The 23268-nt window shown below is 43.2% G+C and overlaps 1 protein-coding gene across 2 annotated transcripts in view; it reads left to right on the forward strand.

Annotated features, from left to right (window-relative positions):
- LOC140208312 (uncharacterized) overlaps positions 1–23268 on the forward strand; it is a 119745-nt gene that overhangs the window by 6465 nt on the left and 90012 nt on the right. Inside the window, exon 2 of one of the 2 annotated variants that reach the window (XR_011888719.1) lies at positions 16438–17119. Coding sequence is in view for 1 of the 2 variants with exons in the window: in XM_072276900.1 (XP_072133001.1) it covers positions 7886–9972 (2087 nt within the window). In the remaining variant the exon portion in view is untranslated. Of the gene's footprint in view, positions 1–7477; positions 9973–16437; positions 17120–23268 lie in introns of those variants that run through there. The other variant, XM_072276900.1, reaches the window with a different exon arrangement.

Genomic DNA, 23268 nt, shown 5'->3' on the forward strand with positions numbered 1-23268 from the left:
GTTTTCTGGCAAAGGAGTACTTGGTAAGTGGGAGGCCTTCAGAAGTGAAGTTTGAAGGTGTAGAGTTTGTATGTGCCTGCCAAAATAAAAGTTGAAGGGTAACTGGTGCAGGGAAACTTGGTTTTCAAGCGATATTGAGGCCCGGGATATTTTGTTCCTCTGTTGTGGTACAACCAAGGCTCAGGACTACAGTATCATAATTCCACGCCCTGAGCTCATTTGACATTTTTTTTTGTCGTCTTCTGTTGGTTTCTAAAAGCTTCCCAATAGTTTTTGTTCTGTTTTTGCCCTTTCTTTGGCTTTTATGTTGGCTGTGGCTTCTCATTTCAGCCACGGTTGTGTCCTTCTGCCTTTCCAATGCTTCCACTTCTTTGGGATGTATCGATCACTCAGCTCCCGAACTCCTCCCATTGCTGCTCCGTTGTCACTCCTACCTTTTCCCTTCCAAACATGTTTATCCAGCTTCTCTGTCATAGAAACATGGAGAGGTTCAGTACACAAACAGGCTATTTGGCCCATCTGGTCAATGCTGAAATAGCATTTAAGCTGTCTAATGCAACTACCTGCACCGGGACCATTGCCCTTGTTACGTAACTGGCAACAATGAATATCAATCGAGACAGGTTATATAAAAACAACCAAACATTTATTAAACAGAGATAAACAATATAAAAACAAACAAAAACCTTAACTGAAAGTTAACCGCTATGCAGCCGTTCAACAAATCATCACTCAGCACTGGTTCTTAAAGCGTTAAATGCGAAAATAGTTCTTAAAACGGTAAAGTCAAATACGGTTCTTAAAATGGTAAATTCTAAAGTCCGACAGATTTATACATTCAATTGGGAGAGACTTCTCTGGAGAAGGATTTCTTCATTGACACGACTTTCCAGTTTGTTCTGACCAAAGGATTCACGATGCAGGAAATAAACGGCTTAAGACAACTGACCGTCAATTCTAGAGAGCACCTTGCATGAACTACCTTGCTCTTTTGGTATGAGTTATCTTTGATGCAGGTCGCTACTCCTTCAACGAAGACTCAATAAGGTCGATCCTTTATTAAACTGCCGAACATTCCCAACTTCTCTTAATCCTTCGTATCCTGTATTTCGATGAAGTTTTCACTCTCCAGTACTGCTGGAAAAAGGTACATCAGTGCATCTAGCAAAAATTGCCAATCCAGCTCTGTTGTACCTTGCAACAGAAAGTAACACTCCTTTTTAAAAATGAAACTGTGTCATAAAAACAAATATGCAACAGAGACGGAGACACAGACGCACGTTCTAGCTGGAAAACTAAAAACTAAAATCTAACTGCGTCAACTGAGGTCTTCCCTTATATACCCGTGGTGCACGTGTCCCCATGTGACCTCACATCAGCGGGAAAATTACATCAGGTGACCTCCAGAAGACCATTACATCATTCTCACAAAAAAAGAATCACAGATCTCCTTGAGGTATGTAACACCTTCCTCCAAAATAAACATATTGGTCTCTCAAAGAACAAAATTTTAACAATTAACAATTTATACAAAGGTATAAAACTTACAACATACACAATATATACAGTCTTATCTTTCAGCACTTTACAAACTAATATACAGTAGGAGTGTTACAAATTTTAAAATACCACTCCATAAAAACAATTTTTCATTGTACATTTAACATCTAGATAAACGATCAGTGATCACAATGTCTTTACCCTTAATATGAGTGATCAGAATATTGTACTCCTGTAACATTGAACTGTGTTACTAAATTGAAGTTTAATTTCCTTAACCCTTTTCCTTAACGGTCACAGTGGCCTGACCAAATTCACTGTTAGCTAAGTTAATAGTTAAGTTAGCTTTTGAAAGTCTGTCAAATAATTTCCCCACCGCAGTAATATGTGCTTTCCACGTATTATTTCCTGTAACTAAATCATCAATATAGGCATCTGTATCTTTTAATCCCTGAATCATGCTATTAATCATCCTCTGAAATGTACCTGGTGCATTCTTCATCCCAAATGGAAGAACATTATATTCATATAACCCAGATGGGGTTACCAATACTGAAATCTCTCTACCTCTATCTGTCAATGGAACACACCAATAAGCTCTTAACAAATCAATCTTTGTAAGGAATTTGGCTTGTCCAACTTTATCCACACAATCATCTACCCTAGGGATTGGATATGCATCAGTTTTTGTCACAGCATTCACCTTCCTGTAATCTGTACAAAACCTAATACTATTATCTGGCTTAGGCACCATAATGCACAGTGAACTCCAATTCAAATTAGAGTGTCTAATAATATCATTCTCTAACATATACTTAATTTCTTATTTGGCAAGTTCACATTTTTCCCTGTTCATTCGATACGGATGTTGTTTTATGGGTTTTGCATCTCAACATCTACATCAACTGTAGCTACAGTGGCTGTTCTAGGAACATCTGGAAATAAATCTCTGTATTTAAAAATTAACTGTTTCATCTGCTGTCTCTGCTCTGGCTGTAAATAAGCTAATTTTCCATAAATATTTTCTAGAATTTTTGAATTTGGTAACGTGGCTGAAATAATGTTGAGTTTAAAATGAGTTTCAGATGAATCATCCCTTAAGGTTTTATCAAGATCAGACTCATTATTGATCACAATAGTCATAGCAGCAGTCTCTCTCTTAATATGGTTTTATCATATTTATATGACACAGCTGTGTTGTCTTTCTCCGATCTGGGGTTTTTATCACGTAATCTACATCATTTACCTTAGATTTAATCTCATAAGGACCATGAAATTTAGCTTGTAATGGGTTCGTTTGCACTGGGAAAAGAACCAACACCTTATCTCCAGGCTTAAATGACATCATCCTAGCTTCCTTATCATACCAAGTCTTCATCTTCTCTTGAGCTAATTTAAAATTTCCTTTGCCAAGCTACAAGCTTTATATAATCTTTCTTTAAATTAAAAAAAAACATAATCTAGCAAACTAGTGTGTACCTCTTTATTAATCCACTGTTCTTTCAACAAGGCCAAAGGTCCTCAAACTCTATGCCCAACCACAAGTTCAAAAGGACTAAAACCTAATGATTCCTGTACTGCCTCTCATACTGCAAAAAGTAGTAAATGTATACCTTCATTCCAGTCTTTTTCATTTTCCACACAATATGTCCTAATCATAGTTTTTAATGTAGAATGAAATCTCTCCAAGGCTCCTTGTGATTTTGGATGATAGGCTGATGAGATAATCTGTTTTGCTCCCAGTTTATAAACTATTTGCTGAAACAATCCAGACATACAATGACTACCTTGATCCGGTTGTATTTCCTTAGGCAACCCAAAATAAGTAAAAAAAACTATAAGACCCTTTGTCACAGTTTTGGCTGTTATATTCCTAAGAGGTACTGCCTCTGGAAACCTAGACGCTGTGCACATAATAGTTAACAAATATTGATGTCCAGGTTTAGTTTTTGGCAAAGGACCTACACAGTCTACAATGATTTTTGAGAACGGCTCACCAAGTACTGGAATTGGTTGCAGTGGGGCCACTGGAGTAACCTGATTAGGTTTACCCACAATTTGACATGTATGGGACGTTCTGCAAAATGTCGCTACACCTTGTCTTAAACTAGGCCAATAAAAATGTTTAGAAACTTTGTTCATAGTTTTCTTTACACCTAGATGACCACCCAAAGGAATACTATCAGCCATAGTTAAAACCTCATTTCGATAAACTTTAGGAACTACTACCCGATGATTAACCTCCCATTCCTCACTAGCAGGAATTGTAGGTGCTCTCCACTTTCTCATTAATAGTCCCTTTTCAAAATAATATCCCACTGGTACTTTTTCAATTTCACTATCTGAAAGAGCTTGTTCTTCTGCTATCATCTCCTTCCGAGATAAAGACAAATCTTCCTGGTCAGACTTACCACCAAAATCCTGATCAAATAACGTAGGTAAGAAAGTTTCTGATACATCCTCAAAATTCGAATCTTGAGTTGAACTGTCATGGGTAACAACCTCATCCTGTACATCAGTCTTTTTAGCCATAGCTCTTGTTACAACACAGGAAGAATCTGTGTTAGATTCCCTCTGTGGTTCCTCAGAATTTGAATTTATTTTCAAATGCACTTCAGGAAAAACTTGTCCACATGCTAAATCATTCCATAACAAAAGAGAAACATCATTCACAGTTAAACTGGATTGTAGCCCTACTTTAACAATCCCTGTAACTAATCCTGACCTTAAATTTACTCTATGCAAATGTCCTGGCATGAGGGCACTCCCAACTCCTCTTATATAATTTACCTCACAATGTCAGACTTTAGTCAGACTTCAGATTTTAGCACACTGTCTAATATTAGTGATTGAGAAGCTCCAGTATCTCTAAGTATTCTTATTGGTACTGAATTAGATCCTTCTTTCAAGGATACAAATCCTTCTGTTATAAAAGTTTCATATCCCCTCTTAACTTGGTCAGACTCTGACACATCTTCATTAATGTTTTCTAAACCCTGTGAATTTAAAGGTGTTTCAATATGCTGCACACAAGCATCTGGGTCGGCTTCTTTCTCTTTCTTTTTCAATCAAAAGCAATTAGCTATTACATGTCCAGGTTTCTTACAATAATTACAAATAATACCAAAAATGTCTTTCCTTCACATGTCTCCCTTCATCCTTACTTTTCTCACTCACTTCAGGTTTAATTTCTGGTTTACATTGACTCTCTGTGCTATTTTTCCTTTTAAAAATTTTACCTGCAGAAAATTTATTCTTATGAATTAAAGCATATTCATCAGCTAATTTAGCAATCTCCTGCAATGTAGCAATGTCCCTTTCATTTAAGTATGTTCTCACTTCAACAGGAATGCTTCTTTTAAATTCCTCCAGTAAAATCAACTCTTTTAATGTATTAAACTCCCCATTCACATTTTTAGAGGAAACCCATCTCTCAAAACACATAGATTTCTCATAGGCAAATTCTACATAAGTTTTTTCCACAGATTTCTTCAAATTTCTGTATCTTTCTCTATACGCTTCCGGAACCAACTCATATGCCTTTAATATATGCTGTTTAACAGTATCATAATCCAGTGCTTGCTCAGCATTTAAAGCTGTATAAGCTTGTTGTGCCTTGCTTTTAATTACACTTTGTAACATCACGCGGCCATTGCTCTTTCGGCCACTTTAAACTCAGTGCATCGGTTTTGAAATGCTGGAAATATTTGTCCACTTCAGCTTCATTAAATGGAGGAGCCAAAATAACCTCACGACTAGCAATAAACTGTTTCTTAGAACCAGAAGACTGATTTCCCATCCTTAATTTCTCCATCTCAAACTCAAATTTCCTCCGGTTTTCAGCTTCCCTTTCTTCAAATGCCCTTTTTTAATTAGCCTCTCTTTTGGCCATTTCCACTTTAAATCTTTCAAACGTCAACTGTTCAAGGTGCAACTGCATTTCCAGATTAGTCATTGGAAACCTATCTAACACCTCATCATCAAAAGTTTTCAAATTAATATAATGCTCAGCGATTTTCTTTGTATTAAAGCCTTTGTGGTATTCTTTGTAATTCCTTTAATATCCAACCTCCTCGCAATCTCCAATACCTCAGGTTTTTTTGCATTCACTAAAGACACCGAGTCAGGCATGTCCATAAACTCGTTAATATTCATTGTTGCCGAATACCACTCACACACCAATCCAACTCAAAAAAATCGGGTATTTTCCTTTTCCAAATCAGAATGGCAATTATCAGCACTTAACCTCAAAATCGGAACATCTCCTGGCTGAGCCCCCACAAATTATGTTATGTAACCAGCAACAATGAATATCAATCGAGACAGGTTATAGGAAAACAACCAAACATTTATTAAACACGGATAAACAATATAAAAACAAACAAAAACCTTAACCGGAAGTTATGCAGCCGTTCAACAAATCGTCACTTGGCACTGGTTCTTAAAGCGTTAAATGTGAAAACAGTACATAAAGTGGTAAAGTCAAATACGGTTCTTAAAATGGTAAATTCGAAAGTCCAACAGATTTATACATTCAATTGGGAGAGACTTCTCTGGAGAAGGACTTCTTCATTGACACGACTTTCCTGTTTGTTCTGACCAAAGGATTCATGATGCAGGAAATAAACGGCTTAAAACAACAGACCATAAATTCTAGAGAGCACCTTGCATGAACTACCTTGCTCTTTTGGTATGAGTTATCTTCGATGCAGGTCGCTACTCCTTCAACAAAGACTCAATAAGGTCGATCATTTATTAAGCTGCCAAACATTCCTGATTTCTCTTAGTCCTTCGGGTCCTGTACTTCGAAAAAGTCTTCACTCTCCAATACTGCTGGAAAAAGGTACATCAACACATCTAGCAAAAATTTCCAGTCCAGCACTATTGTACCTTCAAACAGAACGTAACATGCCGTTTTAAAAATGAAACTGCGTCATAAAAACAAATAGGCAATAGAAACGGAGACACAGACGCACGTTCTAGCTGGAAAACTAAAAACTAAAAACTAACTGCGTCATCTGAGGTCTTCCCTTATATACCCATGGTGAAAATGTCCTCACGTGACCTCACATCGGCGGGAAAATTACATCAGGTGACCTCCAAAAGAGCATTACATTGTTCTCACAAAAAAAATCACATCTCCTTGAGGTATGTAACACCCTCCATACCCCTACCATCCAGGCTCCCATCCGAACTTCTTTTAAATGGTGAAACCGAGCTCACATTCACCACTTGTGCTGGCATCTCATTCCACACTCTCACAACCATTTCAATAAAGAGATTTTCCAAATGTTCCCATTAAATTTTCACCTTCCCCACTTACCCATGACCTCTGGTCATCATCCCACCCAACCTCAGTGGAAAAAGCTGTTTGCAATTACCCTATCTATACCGTCATAATTTTGTACACTTTTAACAAATCCTCAAGGCAATGTATAATTTCCTTGTTTATGTTTAGAGCCTTTTTTAGGTGTATAAAATGATGAGGGGCATTGATCGTGTGGATCGCCAGAGGTTTTTTCCTAGGGCTGAAATGGCTAACACGAGGGGGTATAGTTTTAAGGTGCTTTGAAATAGATACCGAGGGGATGACAGGGGTAAGTTTTTTACACAGAGAGTGCTGGGTGCGTGGAATGCACTGCCAGCTATTTGTGTGAGAGTGTTTCAGTTCCTACCAGTCATCCATGCAGCTCAGTGGGAACAGGGAATAATACGAATAGACAGAGTCAAACTGAGCCAGGTCACAGATTGGAGATGGCAGAAATTCCCATTGTTATCGAGACAGGAACAGTATCAGAGAATATGTTGGTCATTCTAGATACCAGCACTGTGCCCAGTTAGAAGATGATTTCTCTCTCGAACTTGGATTGAACCTCACTGTAATAGTGTGATGCCAGATCACACCTTGACAACTCAAGTGATCTCATCTGAAATACTGTCTTACACCCATTGATGGATTTTGTAAATATTTTTACAGGTTAAAAATGACAAGGAATTTGTCTATGGGAATCTCGAACACAGCAAGCCAGTTTTGCTGTCTCTAGCCGGATATTTAAGAAGTGGAGCAAGGGATTCACTTGATCATCCTTTGTGCTCGGACTGTGACGAGGGATTCACTCGATCATCTGACAGACTGGCACGCCCGTCATTTTACACAAGGACCTACACGTTCACCTGCTCAGTCAGTGGGAATGGATTCAGTCGGTCATCTCAACTGAAGGTACATCAGCAAGTTCACACTGGGACAAGGCCATTCACCTGTTCTGTGTGTGAGAAGGGATTCAGTCGGTCATCCCACCTGTGGACACACCAGTCGGTTCACCCTGGGCAGAGGCTGGTCAGCTGCTGAATTTGTGGGGAAGAATACACTCGGTCATCTGACCTAATGGCTCACCAGCAAGTTCACACTAGGGAGAGGTTGTACACCTGCTCGGACTGTGGGAAGGGATTTACTAAATCATCTCACCTACTGAGGCACCAGTCAGTACACACTGGGGAGAGGCCATTCACCTGCTCCGACTGTGGGAAGGGATTCACTTTGTCATCCCAACTGAAGGTACATCAGCGAGTTCACACTGGGGAGAGGCCGTTCACCTGCTCCGACTGTGGGAAGGGATTCACTTTGTCATCCCAATTGAAGGTACATCAGCGAGTTCACACTGGGGAGAGGCCGTTCACCTGCCCAGACTGTGGGAAGAGATTCACTCGGTCATCTCATCTACAGAGACACCAGCGAATTCACACTGGGGAGAGGCCATTCACCTGCACAGTGTGTGGGAAGCGATTCACTCGGCCATCCCACCTACAAGCACACTGGTCTGTTCACACTGGGGAGAGGCCGTTCACCTGCTCAATGTGTGGGAATAGATTCACTTGCTCATCCCACCTGAAGGTACATCAGCGAGTTCACACCGGGGAGAGGCCGTTTATCTGCTCAGACTGCGGGAAGGGATTCACTTGCTCATACCAACTGAAGGTGCATCAGCTAGTTCATACTGGAGAGAGGCCATTCACCTGCTCAGACTGTGGGAAGGGATTCACTTGCTCATCCCAACTGAAGGTACATCAGCGAGTTCACACTGGGGAGAGGCCATTCACTTGCTCAGTGTGTGGGAAGGGATTCACTCGATCATCCCACCTGCAAGTACACTCGTCTGTTCACACTGGAGAGAGACCGTTCACCTGCTCAAACTGTGGGAAAGGATTCACTCAGTCATCTGAACTGAAGGTACATCAGCGAGTTCACACTGGAGAGCGGCCGTTTACCTGCTCAGACTGTGGGAAGGGATTCACTTCGTCATCTCAACTGAAGGTACATCAGCGAGTTCACACTGGAGAGAGGCCGTTCACCTGCTCAGACTGTGGGAAAGAATTCATTTGCTCATCCAAACTGAAGGTACATCAGCGAGTTCACACTGGGGAGAGGCCATTCACCTGCTCAGTGTGTGGGAAGGGATTCACTTGCTCATCCCAACTGATGGTACATCAGCGAGTTCACACTGGGGAGAGGCCATTCACCTGCTCAAACTGCGGGAAGGGATTCACTCAGTCATCTGAACTGAAGGTACACCAGCGAGTTCACACCGGGGAACGGCCGTTCACCTGCTCGAACTGCGGGAAGGGATTCAGTCAGTCATCTGAACTGAAGGTACACCAGCGAGTTCATACTGGAGAGCGGCCATTCACCTGCTCAGACTGTGGGAAGGGATTCACTTGCTCATCCCAACTGAAGGCACATAGGCGAGTTCACACTGGGGAGAGGCCGTTCACCTGCTTGCACTGTGGGAAGGGATTTACTTCCTCATCCCAACTGAAGGTACATCAGCGAGTTCACACTGGGGAGAGGCCGTTCACCTGCTCAGACTGTGGGAAGGGATTCACTCAGTCATCCGCCCTAATGGCACACCAGCGAGTTCACAGTGGGGAGCGGCCGTACACCTGCTCTGTCTGTGGGAAGGGATTCACTCAGTCATGCACCCTACAGAGACACGAGCGAGTTCACAGTGGGGAGCGGCCGTTCACCTGCTCAGATTGTGGGAAAGGATTTACTCAGGCATCCGAACTACAGGCACACCGGTCAGTTCATACTGGGGAGTGGCCGTTCACCTGCTCAGTCTGTGGGAAGGGATTCACTTGGTCAACTGAACTACAGGCACACCAGTCAGTTCATACTGGGGAGAGGCCGTTCACCTGCTCAGTCTGTGGGAAGGGATTCACTAAGTCATATCAACTGAAGGTACATCAGCACGTTCACACTGGAGAGAGGCCGTTCACCTGCTCAGACTGTGGAAAAGGATTCACTTCGTCATCTCAACTACTGATGCACCAGCGAGTTCACACTGGAGAGAGGCCGTTCACCTGCCGAGACTGTGGGAAGGGATTCACTCGGTCATCTCATCTACAGAGACACCAGCGTGTTCACACAGGGGAGAGGCCATTCAGCTGCTCAGTGTGTGGGAAGGGATTCACTCGGTCATCGAATCTACAGAAACACCAGCGAGTTCACACCGAGTAGAGGTCGATCAGCTGCTCAGACTTTGGGAGGAGATTCTCTGAGCACTCTGCACCGAATGTGCATCATTGGGTTGACAGTGGGGAGAGGCCGTTCGACAGCTGTGAATGTGGGAAGCGATTCACTCAGTATTCTAACCTGATGTAACTCTCACTTTGACTGGCAGCTTAATATAGGGGGTGATAGCCCCCCCACAGCCCGGCCAGTCTTAAGAAATCTTGTTTGGGTGGATGCTGCTTGATGTGTTCCCTGTTACAAATCAGTACCCTGAGAAAACAAACGGTACATAATCTGTGATTAAACGTTTGGGCTTTATAGTTTCTTACTTTGACTATAGAACGAGTAAAAAAAATAATGAAGAAGAAAGGCCCAATCTCTCCATTCATGTCTTCTCATCGCTCCCCGGCAAAAGACTGCAAAAATCTCTCTTCCAGACTCCCAAGAAAGAACAACATTTCTCTCATTGGATAGCCCTGCGTTCCAAAACCCTGTTGTCTCTAGTCGTAACCTAAACATTGCTGCTACAGAGAAACCGTTACCTCAGCAGTGATGCATTGCAGAGAGGCCATTCCATTAGCAGTGAAACCTCACAGCATGTTACACTTGTGACATAGTACTGGAATGTTTCAATAAGCTGCTTGCTGGATATTTGTCCATCACCGTTGCTGAATGCAATTTTGAGAGTGACTGTTGGTGCTGAACTCTGCAATTATTGCTGCTGCTCACCACACCCAGTCTGCACCCTGGTCACTGAGCATGGGAGGAGTTTCTTCTGCTGCATATTCACCTTTATTGGGACTGGAGTTTTATATGGACTGGAGTGGAGAGCGGCCAGTGAAGGAGTGGAGCTTTGAGGCTTTGGCTCGAGAGGTTCTGGCAGTTGGATTGTGCAATCATGTCAATCAAAATTTGAACAGCTCAGAATGCAGCTGATTGGGCAATCAAGGTCAGGGGACCAAGCAATTTGATTGGGCAATTGTAAATTGAGAAGCTCAACAAACAAGTAAAAAGAGGGGTAGCTGAAGCGGAGCGGCCAGTGAGTGAGTGGGCCAGTGAAGGAGTGGAGCTTTGAGGCTTTGGCTCGAGAGGTTTCGGCGAGAAGAGGCAGAGGACGAGCTTGCTCCCAGTAAGGTAAGGCTGGGTATGTTTCTTTAATTATTTTGATTAACTTAGGAGTTGGTAATGGAGGCAGTAGATAGGACAGTCCAGTGCTCTGATTGTAGGATGTGGGAAGTGAGGGACAGCACAATTGTCTCTGATGACTAAACCTCAGGGATCTGTACTAGGTCCAATGTTGTTTGTCATATATATTAATGATCTGGATGATGGGGTGGTAAATTGGATGAGTAAGTATTAGATAATACTGAGATAGGTGGAGTTGTGGATAATGAAGAATATTTTCAAAGCTTGCAGACAGGATTTAGACCACTTAGAAGAGTGGGCTGAAAGATGGCAGAAGGAGTTTAATGCTGATAAATGTGAGGTGCTGCATTTTGGTAGGAGTGATCAAAATAGGGCATACATGGTAAATGGTAGGGCATTGAAGAATGCAGTAGAACAGAGGGATCTAGGAGTAATGGTGCATAGTTCCCTGAAGGTGGAGTCTCGTTTGGATAGGGTGGTGAAGAAAGCTTTTGGTATGCTGGCCTTTATAAATCAGAGCATTGAGTATAGGAGTTGGGATGTAATGTTGAAATTGTACAAGGCATTGGTAAGGCCAAATTTGGAGTATTGTATACAGTTCTGATCACTGAATTATAGGAAAGATGTCAATAAAATTGAGAGAGTACAGAGGAGATTTACTAAAATGTTGCCTGGATTTCATCTCCTAAGTTACAGCAAAAGGTTGAACAAATTAGGTCTTTATTCTTTGGAGCGTAAGAATATTGGGAGTTAGGAAAAAAGTTAAAAAGCAGGACCTCAAGGGTGGTAATCTCAGGATTGCTGCCTGTGCCACGAGACAGAGAGGGTAGGAACAGGAAGTCATGGCAGTTGAATGCGTGGCTGAAGAGTTGGTGCAGGGGGCAGGGGTTCAGATTTCTGGAGCATTGGGATCTCTTCTGGGGAAGGTCTGACCTGTACAACAAGGACGGGCTGCACCTGAACTGGAAAGGAACCAATATCCTGGTGGGCAGGTTTGCTGGAGCTGTTGGGGAGGGTTTAAACTAGTTTGTCAGGGGGGTGGGAATCAGAATGTGAGTGCAGAGATGAGGGTAGAAGGACAAGGGCATGATGCTATGTGTTCTGAGTTGCTGAGGAAGGGCAGGCAGGGGACAAAACATACATGTAGCCAGTTCGAGGGGTTGAAGTGTGTCTATTTCAATGCCAGGAGTATTAGGAATAAAGGGGATGAACTTAGAAAATGGATCAGTACGTGGAACTACGATGTTGTGGCCGTTACTGAAACTTGGCTGGAGGAAGGGCAGGATTGGCTGATGCAGGTACCGGGGTTTAGGTGTTTTAAAAGGAATAGGATGGGAGGTAGAAAAGGGGGGGAGTAGCATTACTGATCAGGGATAGTATCACAGCTGTAGGAAGGGAGGTCGCTGCAGAGGGGGTGTCCACTGAGTCGGTGTGGGTGGAAGTCACAAATAGGAAGGGATCAATCACTGTGCCGGGAGTGGTCTATAGGCCCCCAAATAGCCCTCGGGACATCGAGGAGCAGATAAGCAGGCAGATTTTAGAATGGTGCAGGAAATACAGGGTTGTAGTTATGGGTGATTTCAACTTCCCTCATATTGACTGGCACCTCCTGACTGCAAGGGGGATAGATGGGGCTGAATTTGTCAGGTGTGTTCAAGAAGGATTCCTGACACAGTATGTGGACCGTTCGACGAGAGGAGAGGCCATACTGGATCTAGTTCTGGGTAATGAACCTGGTCAGGTGGCAGACATCTTGGTGGGGGAGCATTTTGGTGAGAGTGACCACAACTCCCTTAGCTTCAGCATAGCTATGGAAAAGGATAAAAACAGACAAAATGGGAAAGTGCTTAACTGGAGAAGGGCTAACTATGAATGGATGAGGCAGGAACTAGCGAGAGTAAATTGGAAACAGGTGTTGAAAGGTGAAAGCACAGAAGTAATGTGGAGGAAGTTTAGGGACCACTTGTGCTGGGTTCAGGATAGGTTTGTCCCACTGAGGCAAGGAAAAAATGGTCGGAAAAGGGAACCGTGGCTGACGAAACACGCGAGGCAACTCGTCAAGTGGAAGAAGGAAGCATATGTTAGATATAAGAAGCAGTCAGAGCCCTGTTGGCCGCTTTTCGATTGCTCCTACCTTGTTTACTTAATTGTCTCTACCAGTCTTTTTTTTTTGAAACCTTATTATAAAACTTCAATACTGCTTTACTGTGGCTGGGAAAAGAACCAAAGCGTTTGCAAAAGAAAGAGAAACAGAAGATGAATCCGCAGTCACTTTGGATTCAATCAGTGACTTACTTAAACGGCAAAAGTAGGAATTCTGTGAAGAGTTTCAACGGCTTAACAGCAAATTGGATACAATTCAGCGAACTTTATTTGAGCATGAGAACCAAATTCAGGAGAATACTGCGAAGCTAATGATACTTGAAGAGGACACTGAAGATACAATTAAACTCTGCAAAGAGTTATCTTTATCCAATGATAAAATGCTGAGAAGGATCATCAGTCTCAAAAATAAAAATAGGAGAAATAACTTGCGAATCCTGGGTCTTGAAGAATCAACTGAATGCGCTGACCCTTCGAAGTTTTTTGCAAACTTTCTGAAGCAGATTTTCCCTGCTTTATTCACATCTGAGCTGAAGCTCGATCGAGCTTCTCGCTCTCTGACTTTGAAGCCATTGTCCTTGGTGGCGAAACCCAGATCGATCAGACTAGTCTTTCATGAATTTCGTATGAAGGACCTTTTAATTCACCATACCCGGAGACAAGGAATGATCGATTTCCAAAATTGCAAGGTTAGATTTGTCGAAGACTATTCACCTGAAGTTTTGGCTGATCGCATGAAATATAAAGAAGTTATGTCGGAATTTTATAATAAAGGGTATAAACCATCTCTTCAGTTCCCCGCACGTCTGAGTATTGTTTTGAAGAACGGATTGCGAAAAAGAATAAATTCAGTTGAAGATGCAAAAGAGTTTCTGAAGGATGAATTCTAAAACTGTTATACTTCTTATTTGATCAAGTTTTTTTCTTCTGTTAATATGAATTTGAAATAAGGTTACGTTTTGGCTGTTCATATATTGTCTTTTGTCATATATTTTTTGATACTACTTTATTTTATCCCTTTTTGAGGCTTTCTTTTAATACAGCTTTCTTTGAATTTGTTTAAATTGATCCTTTCACATTTTCAAATACTAAGTTGTTTTACTTTTTATGTTGTGTGTTGGTAGGGACATAATGACATCGCAGGACTGGAGTTCTTTCTGTCAACAGGATTTTTTGGGGCCGGTACTTCTATTGGTCAGCTTTCTCGCTTTGGGTAGGGGAGGGGGTAGGGCCTATTTCTCTCTGGGAGCTGTGTTGGGTTGAATATATGATTGTTTGTTTCAATACCTTACTTTACGGTTTGCTTTCTAGTTTTAATAACTTATGGCCAGATCTTTTAATTACATGTTGATTGGTATTTAAAATGGTTCGAAATATTCACCTGTTTAGTTTGAATGTGAAAGGGTGAATCACCCCACCAAAAGGAACAAAGTGTTTGCTTATATTAAAAAAATGAAAGCACCCATTATTTTTTTTTACAAGAAACACACATACACAGCTGTGATACCTTACGTTTTTTTTACTGAGTGGAAGGGTAAGGAATTCTACTCTTCGTTTAACGCAAAATCCCGTGGAGTTTCGATTTTTTGTAGATACTACAGTTCCCTTTATTCAGCATAAAGTTGTTTCGGACCCTAATGGTCGTTTTGTTATTGTATCAGGGAGTTTAGACAGTAAGTTGATTGTTTTTGCTCATGTTTATGCCCCCAATGTAGATGATCCAGGATTTTTTGAGCGTCTATTTTCATATTTGCTAGATTTGTGTACTTACGCCCTTGTGATGGGAGGAGATTTTAACTGCTGGTTAGATCCAGTATTTGATCACTCATTTGTTAAATCAGCCACACTTAATAAATCAGCTTTGTTTATCCAATCTTTTCTAACTAAATGTGGTATAGTTGATGCTTGGCGATTTCTTCATCTGACGGACAGGGAGTATTCTTTTTTCTCTCATGTCTATCATTCTTATACCGGGATTGACTTTATTTTTATTGATAGTCAAATGATTCCATTAGTTCGATCAATTGAATATAAAGAGATTGCTATCTCTGACCACTCTCCTGTAATTCTATCTTTAAATCTTCCTGGTCCTATCCCCATGAGTAGATTTTGGCGATTTAATTCAACTCTGTTATCCGATGAGGATTTTTAAAAAAAATTATGGAGAATCAAATTACTCTTTATTTTTGAAGAAAATACGTTGGAAGAGGCGTCTAGCCTGATTATATGGGATACTTTTAAAGCGTACATCCGGTGTCAAATTATTTCTTATACTGCAAACATCATTAGAAAAGCTAACAAAGAAAGAAATGAATTAGCCAATCAGTTAAAGCAACTGGACCATAAATATGCTTCTGTACCTGATCCTGAAACATATAAGAGACGTATTGAAACTAAAACTAAATATGATCTTCTTTTAACATATCCAATTGAAAGCCAACTTTTAAAAGATAGAAGTCAACTTCATATTCACGGAGATAAAACTGGTAAGCTACTGGCTAATCAATTGAAGCCATTTTCAGCCAAGCGGCAAATTAAAGAAATACATAAAATTAATGGGGACGTGACAACTGACCACCTTGAAATTAATGAACTTTTAGAGAATTTTATTCTAAATTGTATAGATCTGACTCTGTTAATGATAATATTGCAATGAATAATTTTTTAGATCAATTAAATATTCCTAATCTTTCATTAGATGATCGTAGGCAATTGGATCAACCTATTTCCCAGGATGAAATTGCTCAGGCTATTTGAGAATTGCATTCTGGGAAATCCCCAGGACCCGGTGGATTCTCTGGAGAATTTTATTAGGCTTTTTCCTCCTTGCTTATACCACATTTATGTTCTACCCTTACAGGAAGGAAGACAACCAGAGTCTTTTTACGGAGCTTCCATTTTGCTCATTCTCAAAAAGAATATGAATCCTACTAAATGCTCTTCGTATAGACCTATCTCTTTACTCAATTTTGATACTAAAATTTTATCTGAAGTGTTGGCTTGAAGATATATCTTGCACATGCACCAGTCGTGCATGCAGCCTGGTACAGCCAATCCGATCTATTCCTTTTACTTTTTAATTTCCGTTATTTTTTGTATTTTTTTTCTCACGGTAACATGTCGAAGCTGCACGCTGTCTAACATGCTGGTAGAGAGAGTTTTCTTTGGGTTTTCTTTAGCACTGGAAATGGTTACATCCCAACATGCGAGACAGAAGCAAGGTCGCACTGTATATTTCACGGACCAGCAAACACCGGCCGGCTTAGCGAACAGAGCGATGGACACCCCAGCTGAAATCCGGAGGAAAACACACAGAGGGGGATCACAAAGTCGAGGAAAGAGGACCGGGTCGAGACAACAGAGACTTTTGGAGAAGAGGAGTTCGGTGGGTAATTCCATTCCGGCTGACCGGAAGTGCACTGAGAGCGGTAAGCGTGAAGGAGTTCGGTGCTTACTGATCTGGCTAACAACGGATAGTGCAATCCGGGGTATATTATGATTGAGGAATGTGTTTGCAGACTGGATATTGAACTTTTTACTGTTGGACTTCGGCCACATTCCACCGTGATACAACACTTGGCAGCACGGGAGGTCGTACCTGCCTGTGGCCATCGAACATGCAGCTCCTCCCGTGGAGGGTCAGACACCCTGAGCCGATAGACTGGTCCTGGAATTATTTTCCATCTGGCATAGTTTGCATTTTGGTGTTTGATTGTTGGGGTTTTTTGTATTGCTATATTTACGCTCTATTCTTGGTTGGTGCGGCTGTAACGAAACCAAATTTCCCTCGGGATTAATAAAGTATATCTATCTATCTATATCTATATTGATAGGATGCAAAACTGGGCTGAGAAGAGGCAAATGGAGTTCAACCCAGATAAGTGTGAGCTGGTTCATTGTATTAGGTCAAAGATGATGGCAGAATATAGCATTAATGGTAAGACTTGGCAGTGCGGAGGATCAGAGTCAAGTCAAGGCACTGTATATTGTCATTTCCACCATAACTGCTGGTACCATACACAGTAAAAACGAGACAATGTTTTTCAGGACCATGGTGCTACATGAACAATACAAAAATTACACTGAACTACGTAAAAAAACACAAAATTACACGAGACTCCAGACCTACTGAGGACTGCATAAGGTGCACAAAACAGTGCAGGCATTACAATAAATAATAAACAAGACAGTAGGTTGGTGTCAGTCCAGGCTCTGAGTATTGAGGAGTCTGAATACTTGGGGGGGAAAAAACTGTTACATAGACTGGTCGTGAGGGCCTGAAAACTTCGGTGCCTTTTGCCAGGTGGCAGGAGGGAGAAGAGTTTGTATGAGGGGTGCATGGGGTCCTTCACAATGCTGTTTGCTTTACGGATGCAGTGTGTGGTGTAAGTGTCTCCAATGGTGGGAAGAGAGACCCCGATGATCTTCTCAGCTGACCTCAGTATCCACTGCAGGGTCTTGCGATCCGAGATGGTTTCCGAACCAGACAGTGATGTAGCTGCTCAGGATGCTCTCAATACGTCCTCTGTAGAATGTGGTGAGGACGGAGGGTGGGAGATGGACCTTCCTCAGCCTTCACAGAAAGTAAGGACACTGCTGGGCTTTCTTTGCTATGGAGCTGGTGTTAGGGACCAGGTGAGATTCTCCGCCAGGAGAATCTTGGGGTCCGAGTCCATAGGACACTCAAAGCTGCTGCGTAGGTTGACTCTGTGGTTAAGAAGGCATACGGTGCATTGGCCTTAATCAACCGTGGGATTGAATTTAAAAGGCGAAGGGTAATGTAGGACTCTGGTCAGACTGCACTTGAAGTACTATGCTCAATTCTGGTCGCTTCGTTACAGGAAGGATGTGGAAACCATAGAAAGGGTGCAGAGGGGATATACAAGGATGTTGCCGGGTCTGGGGAGCATGTCTTATGAGAATAGGTTGAGTGAACTCGGCTTTTTCTTCTTGGACCGACGGAGGATGAGAGGTGACCTGATAAGGTGTATAAGATGATGAGAGGCATTGATCGTGTGGATAGTCAGAGGCTTTTTCCCAGGGCTGAAATGGTGGCCACAAGAGGACACAGGATTAAGGTGCTGGAGATTAGGTACAGAGGAGATGTCAGGGGTAAGTTTTTTTACACAGAGAGTGGTGAGTGTGTGGAATGGGACAATAGGGTCTTCGAAGGGACTCCTGGACAGGTACATGGAGCTTAGAAAAACAGAGGGCTATGGGTAACCCTGGGTAATTTCTGAGGTAAGAACATGTTCGGCACAGCATTGTGGGCCGAAGGGCCTCTATACTGCTGCAGTTTTTCTATGTTTCTACTTTCTATTCACATTCCTCCGGGCTCACTGGACAGGAACACTGAAACACCAAGTGAGAATCAGCAGGAGGTGGCCATTCAGCCCCTCGAACCATCACCAAGATGGCGGCTGCTCTCCCATCTCAGCCACATGTTTCTGCCCGATCCTCATTTCCTCGATCCCTTCAGTCTCCACACATCTGCTGGCCTCTTTTTTTTATGTGAGGACGATACTGAGTCTTCACCGGCCTCTGTGGTGGGGATTTACAGACATTCACCACCCTCAGAATGGAGACATTTCCCCTCATCTCAGTCCCGTACAGTCCACCCCCATTTTCAGAGACTGGGATCCCTGGTTCAACCGGTAATGATGTTGTGCATTTCAATGTCTTCATCTCTCAGTCCTCGATTCTCTAAATGAAAGGGTTATCACATTTGATCTTTCTTCATATGATGACCCCACCACTCCAGGGATCAGTCTGGTGAATCTTCATTGCACTCTCCATAACAAATACTCTCTAACCTCTTTGTTAATCCTCTATGGAATTAATTTCCATCTTCTGCAGCCCCGTGTTGCCCCAACCACTCACCTCCCACCCCCGTCACTATTTCCACCTTCCCACCTCCCCCTCACCTGGATCCACCTCTCACTCCCCAGCTCTTGCCCCATCCCCACCCCTCACCTCTTTTCTCGGACTATTTCCCGTCCACTCTCAGTCCAGAGGGAGGGTCTCGGCCCGAAATGTTGACGGTCCATTTCCCTCCACAGATGCTGCCCGACCCACTGAGTTCCTCCGGCAGTTTGTTCTTTGGTCTGTGTGACCCGTGTTAGTGTGGGGAGCGGGATTTTACACCATATTCCCGGTACAGTCTCAACAAAACACAAATAATTGTCACTTTGCCCGGACCATCGGCCCCGCTTGCAGGGCAACAGTCTGCCGGTGTTTGCCCCCCAATGTGGTGAATCGCCACCACCGTGGGCTCAGACATTTCCACAGATGAGCCCCTCCTGTCCCCACCGGGACAAACATCCTGTCCGCCCCCTCTCTCACCGTCTTCATCCTCTCCCTCCCCGGGGAACCGGCATCAAACCGACGGGCCGAGCGGTCTCCTCCTACCTCTCAGCGACACATCAGACTCCGGCCGCAGGAGACGCTTCACAAACGCCCCAACTTCCCTCGGAGGGAAATGGAAATAAATCAGAAAGCGGACATTTACTTTGACGGTTGTCCCGCCGTGACGGAAAGTTCGGGAGACGGAGTCAGCGGGGGTAACGCCCTCTCGGCTGGCCTGCCTCCTCTATTGGTTGGAAGCAGTGATTGACATTGCTTCCTACCAATGGGAATACAGCAGCGCCTGACTCCTGTGCTGACAGCGGTGGGGAAGGGGATGGTCACGTGATCAGTAGCCCAGCCGTTAAACCGACCAAGCTCGAGCTCACCAGCGCGCGGGGCACAAAAGGCCCCGGATGATCGGTTGAGGTGAGAAGGGGTCTCCGGGTTGGGGGTCTCACCGGGCGGCGTTTTCAACACCGACTTCGGGTAGTTGCTGTGACTCCGGACTCCGTGACCCGCAATCCCGGGACAGTCCTGCTCTCTTCCCTCTCTCTCAGCCCCACCATCCGTACACGGGCCCCGGGGAGCTTCCGGCTGATGAGGGAATGGGAACCGATGGGTCTCTCAGACAGAGCTGAGCTCCAGCTGTCTAAATGCAAGGATCGGGAACTCGGAGAAAGGGAACAAAATCTTTTACATCAGCTGTTGTGAAAATCACCTTTGTTCTGCCTCCAGTCACAAACAAGAGAAAATCTGCAGATGCTGGAAATCCGAGCAACACACACAAATTGCTGGAGGAACTCAGCATTAGTACTCTTTTCCATAGATGCTGCCTGGCCTGCTGAGTTCCCCCAGCATTTTGTGTCTGTTGCTGGTTCCACCCCCTCTTGTTCTGGACTTTTCTACCCGTGAGAACATGTTTTGTCCCACTCTCTCTGGGTACATAATGATATCAAACACCTTTGCCCTGGGCAACAAGTAGCTTTCACATCACAAATGTGCCAGACTCCAATGAGACAGACTACTGCCCTTCCCTTCATATTCATTGGCATTGCCATCACTGAGTTCACCACCGTCAGTCACCTGGGGGAGGGTTCAGGGGAAATATTTATATACAATACAGAAACTGGTGTTACCTGTGTGTATTGTGGTGATGCAAAAGTTGCTGGAGAATTTACAAGTGGGAAGAAGTGGAGTGATATTTGGAAATCTGACTTTTTCAAGCATCATTTAGCAAGAGAATCAGGTATGGACAATGTGCAAAAGTTCTGGTGAAAAAATCCTTCATTACCCATTACAGGCCTGCTACATAGGTTGTGTGAGAGTGCAGATGAAATCAATCAAACCCAGAGGAGATCAAAGTTCTTACTGACTGTGATTTGCTAGCTGTTGAAAGGAATACCTCTCTATATAAAATTCACAGTGCACATGTTGTCACTGGGTAAAAGAATGTACAGTACAAGATTTATGTGCACACTGGTCATTACAAATTAGAAGGGACATTGGTGAGAAGGTGGGGAGACCTCCAGTGTCCCTGATGCCCTCACCTACAAGATGTACATCCAGCTGCAGCTTGTAACCCTGCACTTTATGGAGTTGGAATTTGAAGTGCATGAATTCTGGATCAGCTGGGAGTCGGAGGGGGTGATAGATATGACATGAAGAGAGGTGAGTTACACCCAAGGTGCAGGATACAGTAAACTGGGTGAGAGTCAGGAAGGGGAATGAGGTTAAATAGCCATCGCAGAGTACTCTTGTTGCCATCTTACACAACAGCAGGTGGACCACTTTAGAAACTGATGGGGGGGATTACCTGGCAGAGGAAAGTCAAAGGGGTGATAGGGGATTTGTTAGTTAGAGGAACAGAACAAGAGGGGACCAATATCCTATTGGTAAGGCTTGCTAGTGCTAGAGTTGGGGGAGTGGGATGATGTGGTTAAAATAAGTTGTGGGGGAATGGGAGCCAGACTGACAGAACAGATAGTGGAGAGGCTGAATTGAATTGACTTTATTACATACATCCTTCATATACATGAGGAGTGGAAATCTTTATGTTACATCTCTGTCTAAATGTGCAATGTGTAATTTATAGTTATTTATAATAAATAGTTTGTATATAGGACAGTCAATATAACATAGAAATGCAATTGTATCAGCATGAATTAATCAATCCGATGGCCTGGTAGAAGATGATGTCCTGGAGCCTGTTGGTCCTTTTGCTGTGGTACCGTTTCCTGGATGGTAGCAGCAGGAACAGTTTGTGGTTGTGGTGAATTGGGACTCCAATATCCTTTGGGCCCTTTTTACACACCTGTCTCTGTAAATGTCCTGAAATAGTGGGAAGTTCACATCTACAGATGCGCTGGGCTGTCCGCACCACTCTCTGCAGGTTCCTGCGATTAAGGGAAGTACAGTTCCCAGACCAGGCAGTGATACAGCCAGTCAGGATGTTCTCAGTTGTGTCCCTGTTGAAAGTCCTTAGGATTTGGGGCCCCATCCCGAACTTCTTCAACCATCTGAGGTGAAAGAGGTGCTGATGTGCTTTTTTCACAACACAGCCGGTATGTAGAGACCATGTGAGATCCTTGGTGATGTTTATGCCGAGGAACTTAAAGCTGTTCACCCTCTGAACCCCAGATCCACTGATGTCAATAGGGGTTAGCCTGTCTCCATTCCTCCTGTCGTCCACAATCAGCTCCTTTGTTTTTGTGGCAATGAGGGAGAGTTTGTTGAATAATTACTTTGGTTCTGTCTTCACTAAGGACAGAAGGTCCAGTGAGATGGAGGAACAGAGGGAAATACATGTTAGTAGGGAAGTGGTGTTAGGTAAATTGAAGGGATTAAAGGCAGATAAATCCCCAGGGCCAGATGGTCTGCATCCCAGAGTGCTTAAGGAAGTAGCCCAAGAAATAGTGGATGCATTAGTGATAATTTTTCAAAACTCTTTAGATTCTCGACTAGTTCCTGAGGATTGGAAAGTGACTAATGTAACCCTACTTTTTAAAAAAGAGGGAGAGAGAAACCAGGGAATTATAGACTGGTTCTCCTAACGTCGGTGGTGGGGAAACTGCTGGAGTCAGTTATCAAAGATGTGATAACAGCACATTTGGAAAGCGGTGAAATCATCGGACAAAGTCAGCATGGATTTGTGAAAGGAAAATCATGTCTGATGAATGTCATAGAATTTTTTGAGGATGTAACTAGTAGAGTGGATAGGGCAGAACCAGTGGATGTGGTATATTTGGATTTTCAAAAGGCTTTTGACAAGGTCCCACACAGGAGATTGGTGTGTAAACTTAAAGCACAGGGTATTGGGAGTAAGGTATTGATGTGGATAGAGAATTGGTTGGCAGACAGGAAGCAAAGAGTGGGAATAAATGGGACCTTTTCGGAATGGCAGGCAGTGACTAGTAGGGTACCGCAAGGCTCAGTGCTGGGACCCCAGTTGTTTACAATATATATTAATGACTTAGACAAGGGAATTAAATGCAGCATCTCCAAGTTTACGGATGACACGAAGCTGGGCAGCAGTGTTAGCTGTGAGGAGGATGCTAAGAGGATGCAGGGTGACTTGGATAGGTTAGGTGAGTGGGCAAATTCATGGCAGATGAAATTTAATGTGGATAAATGTGAAGTTATCCAATTTGGTGGCAAAAACAGGAAAA

Source organism: Mobula birostris, chromosome 13 (genome assembly GCF_030028105.1).
Source record: "Mobula birostris isolate sMobBir1 chromosome 13, sMobBir1.hap1, whole genome shotgun sequence".
Classification (NCBI taxonomy): Eukaryota; Metazoa; Chordata; class Chondrichthyes; order Myliobatiformes; family Myliobatidae; genus Mobula; species Mobula birostris.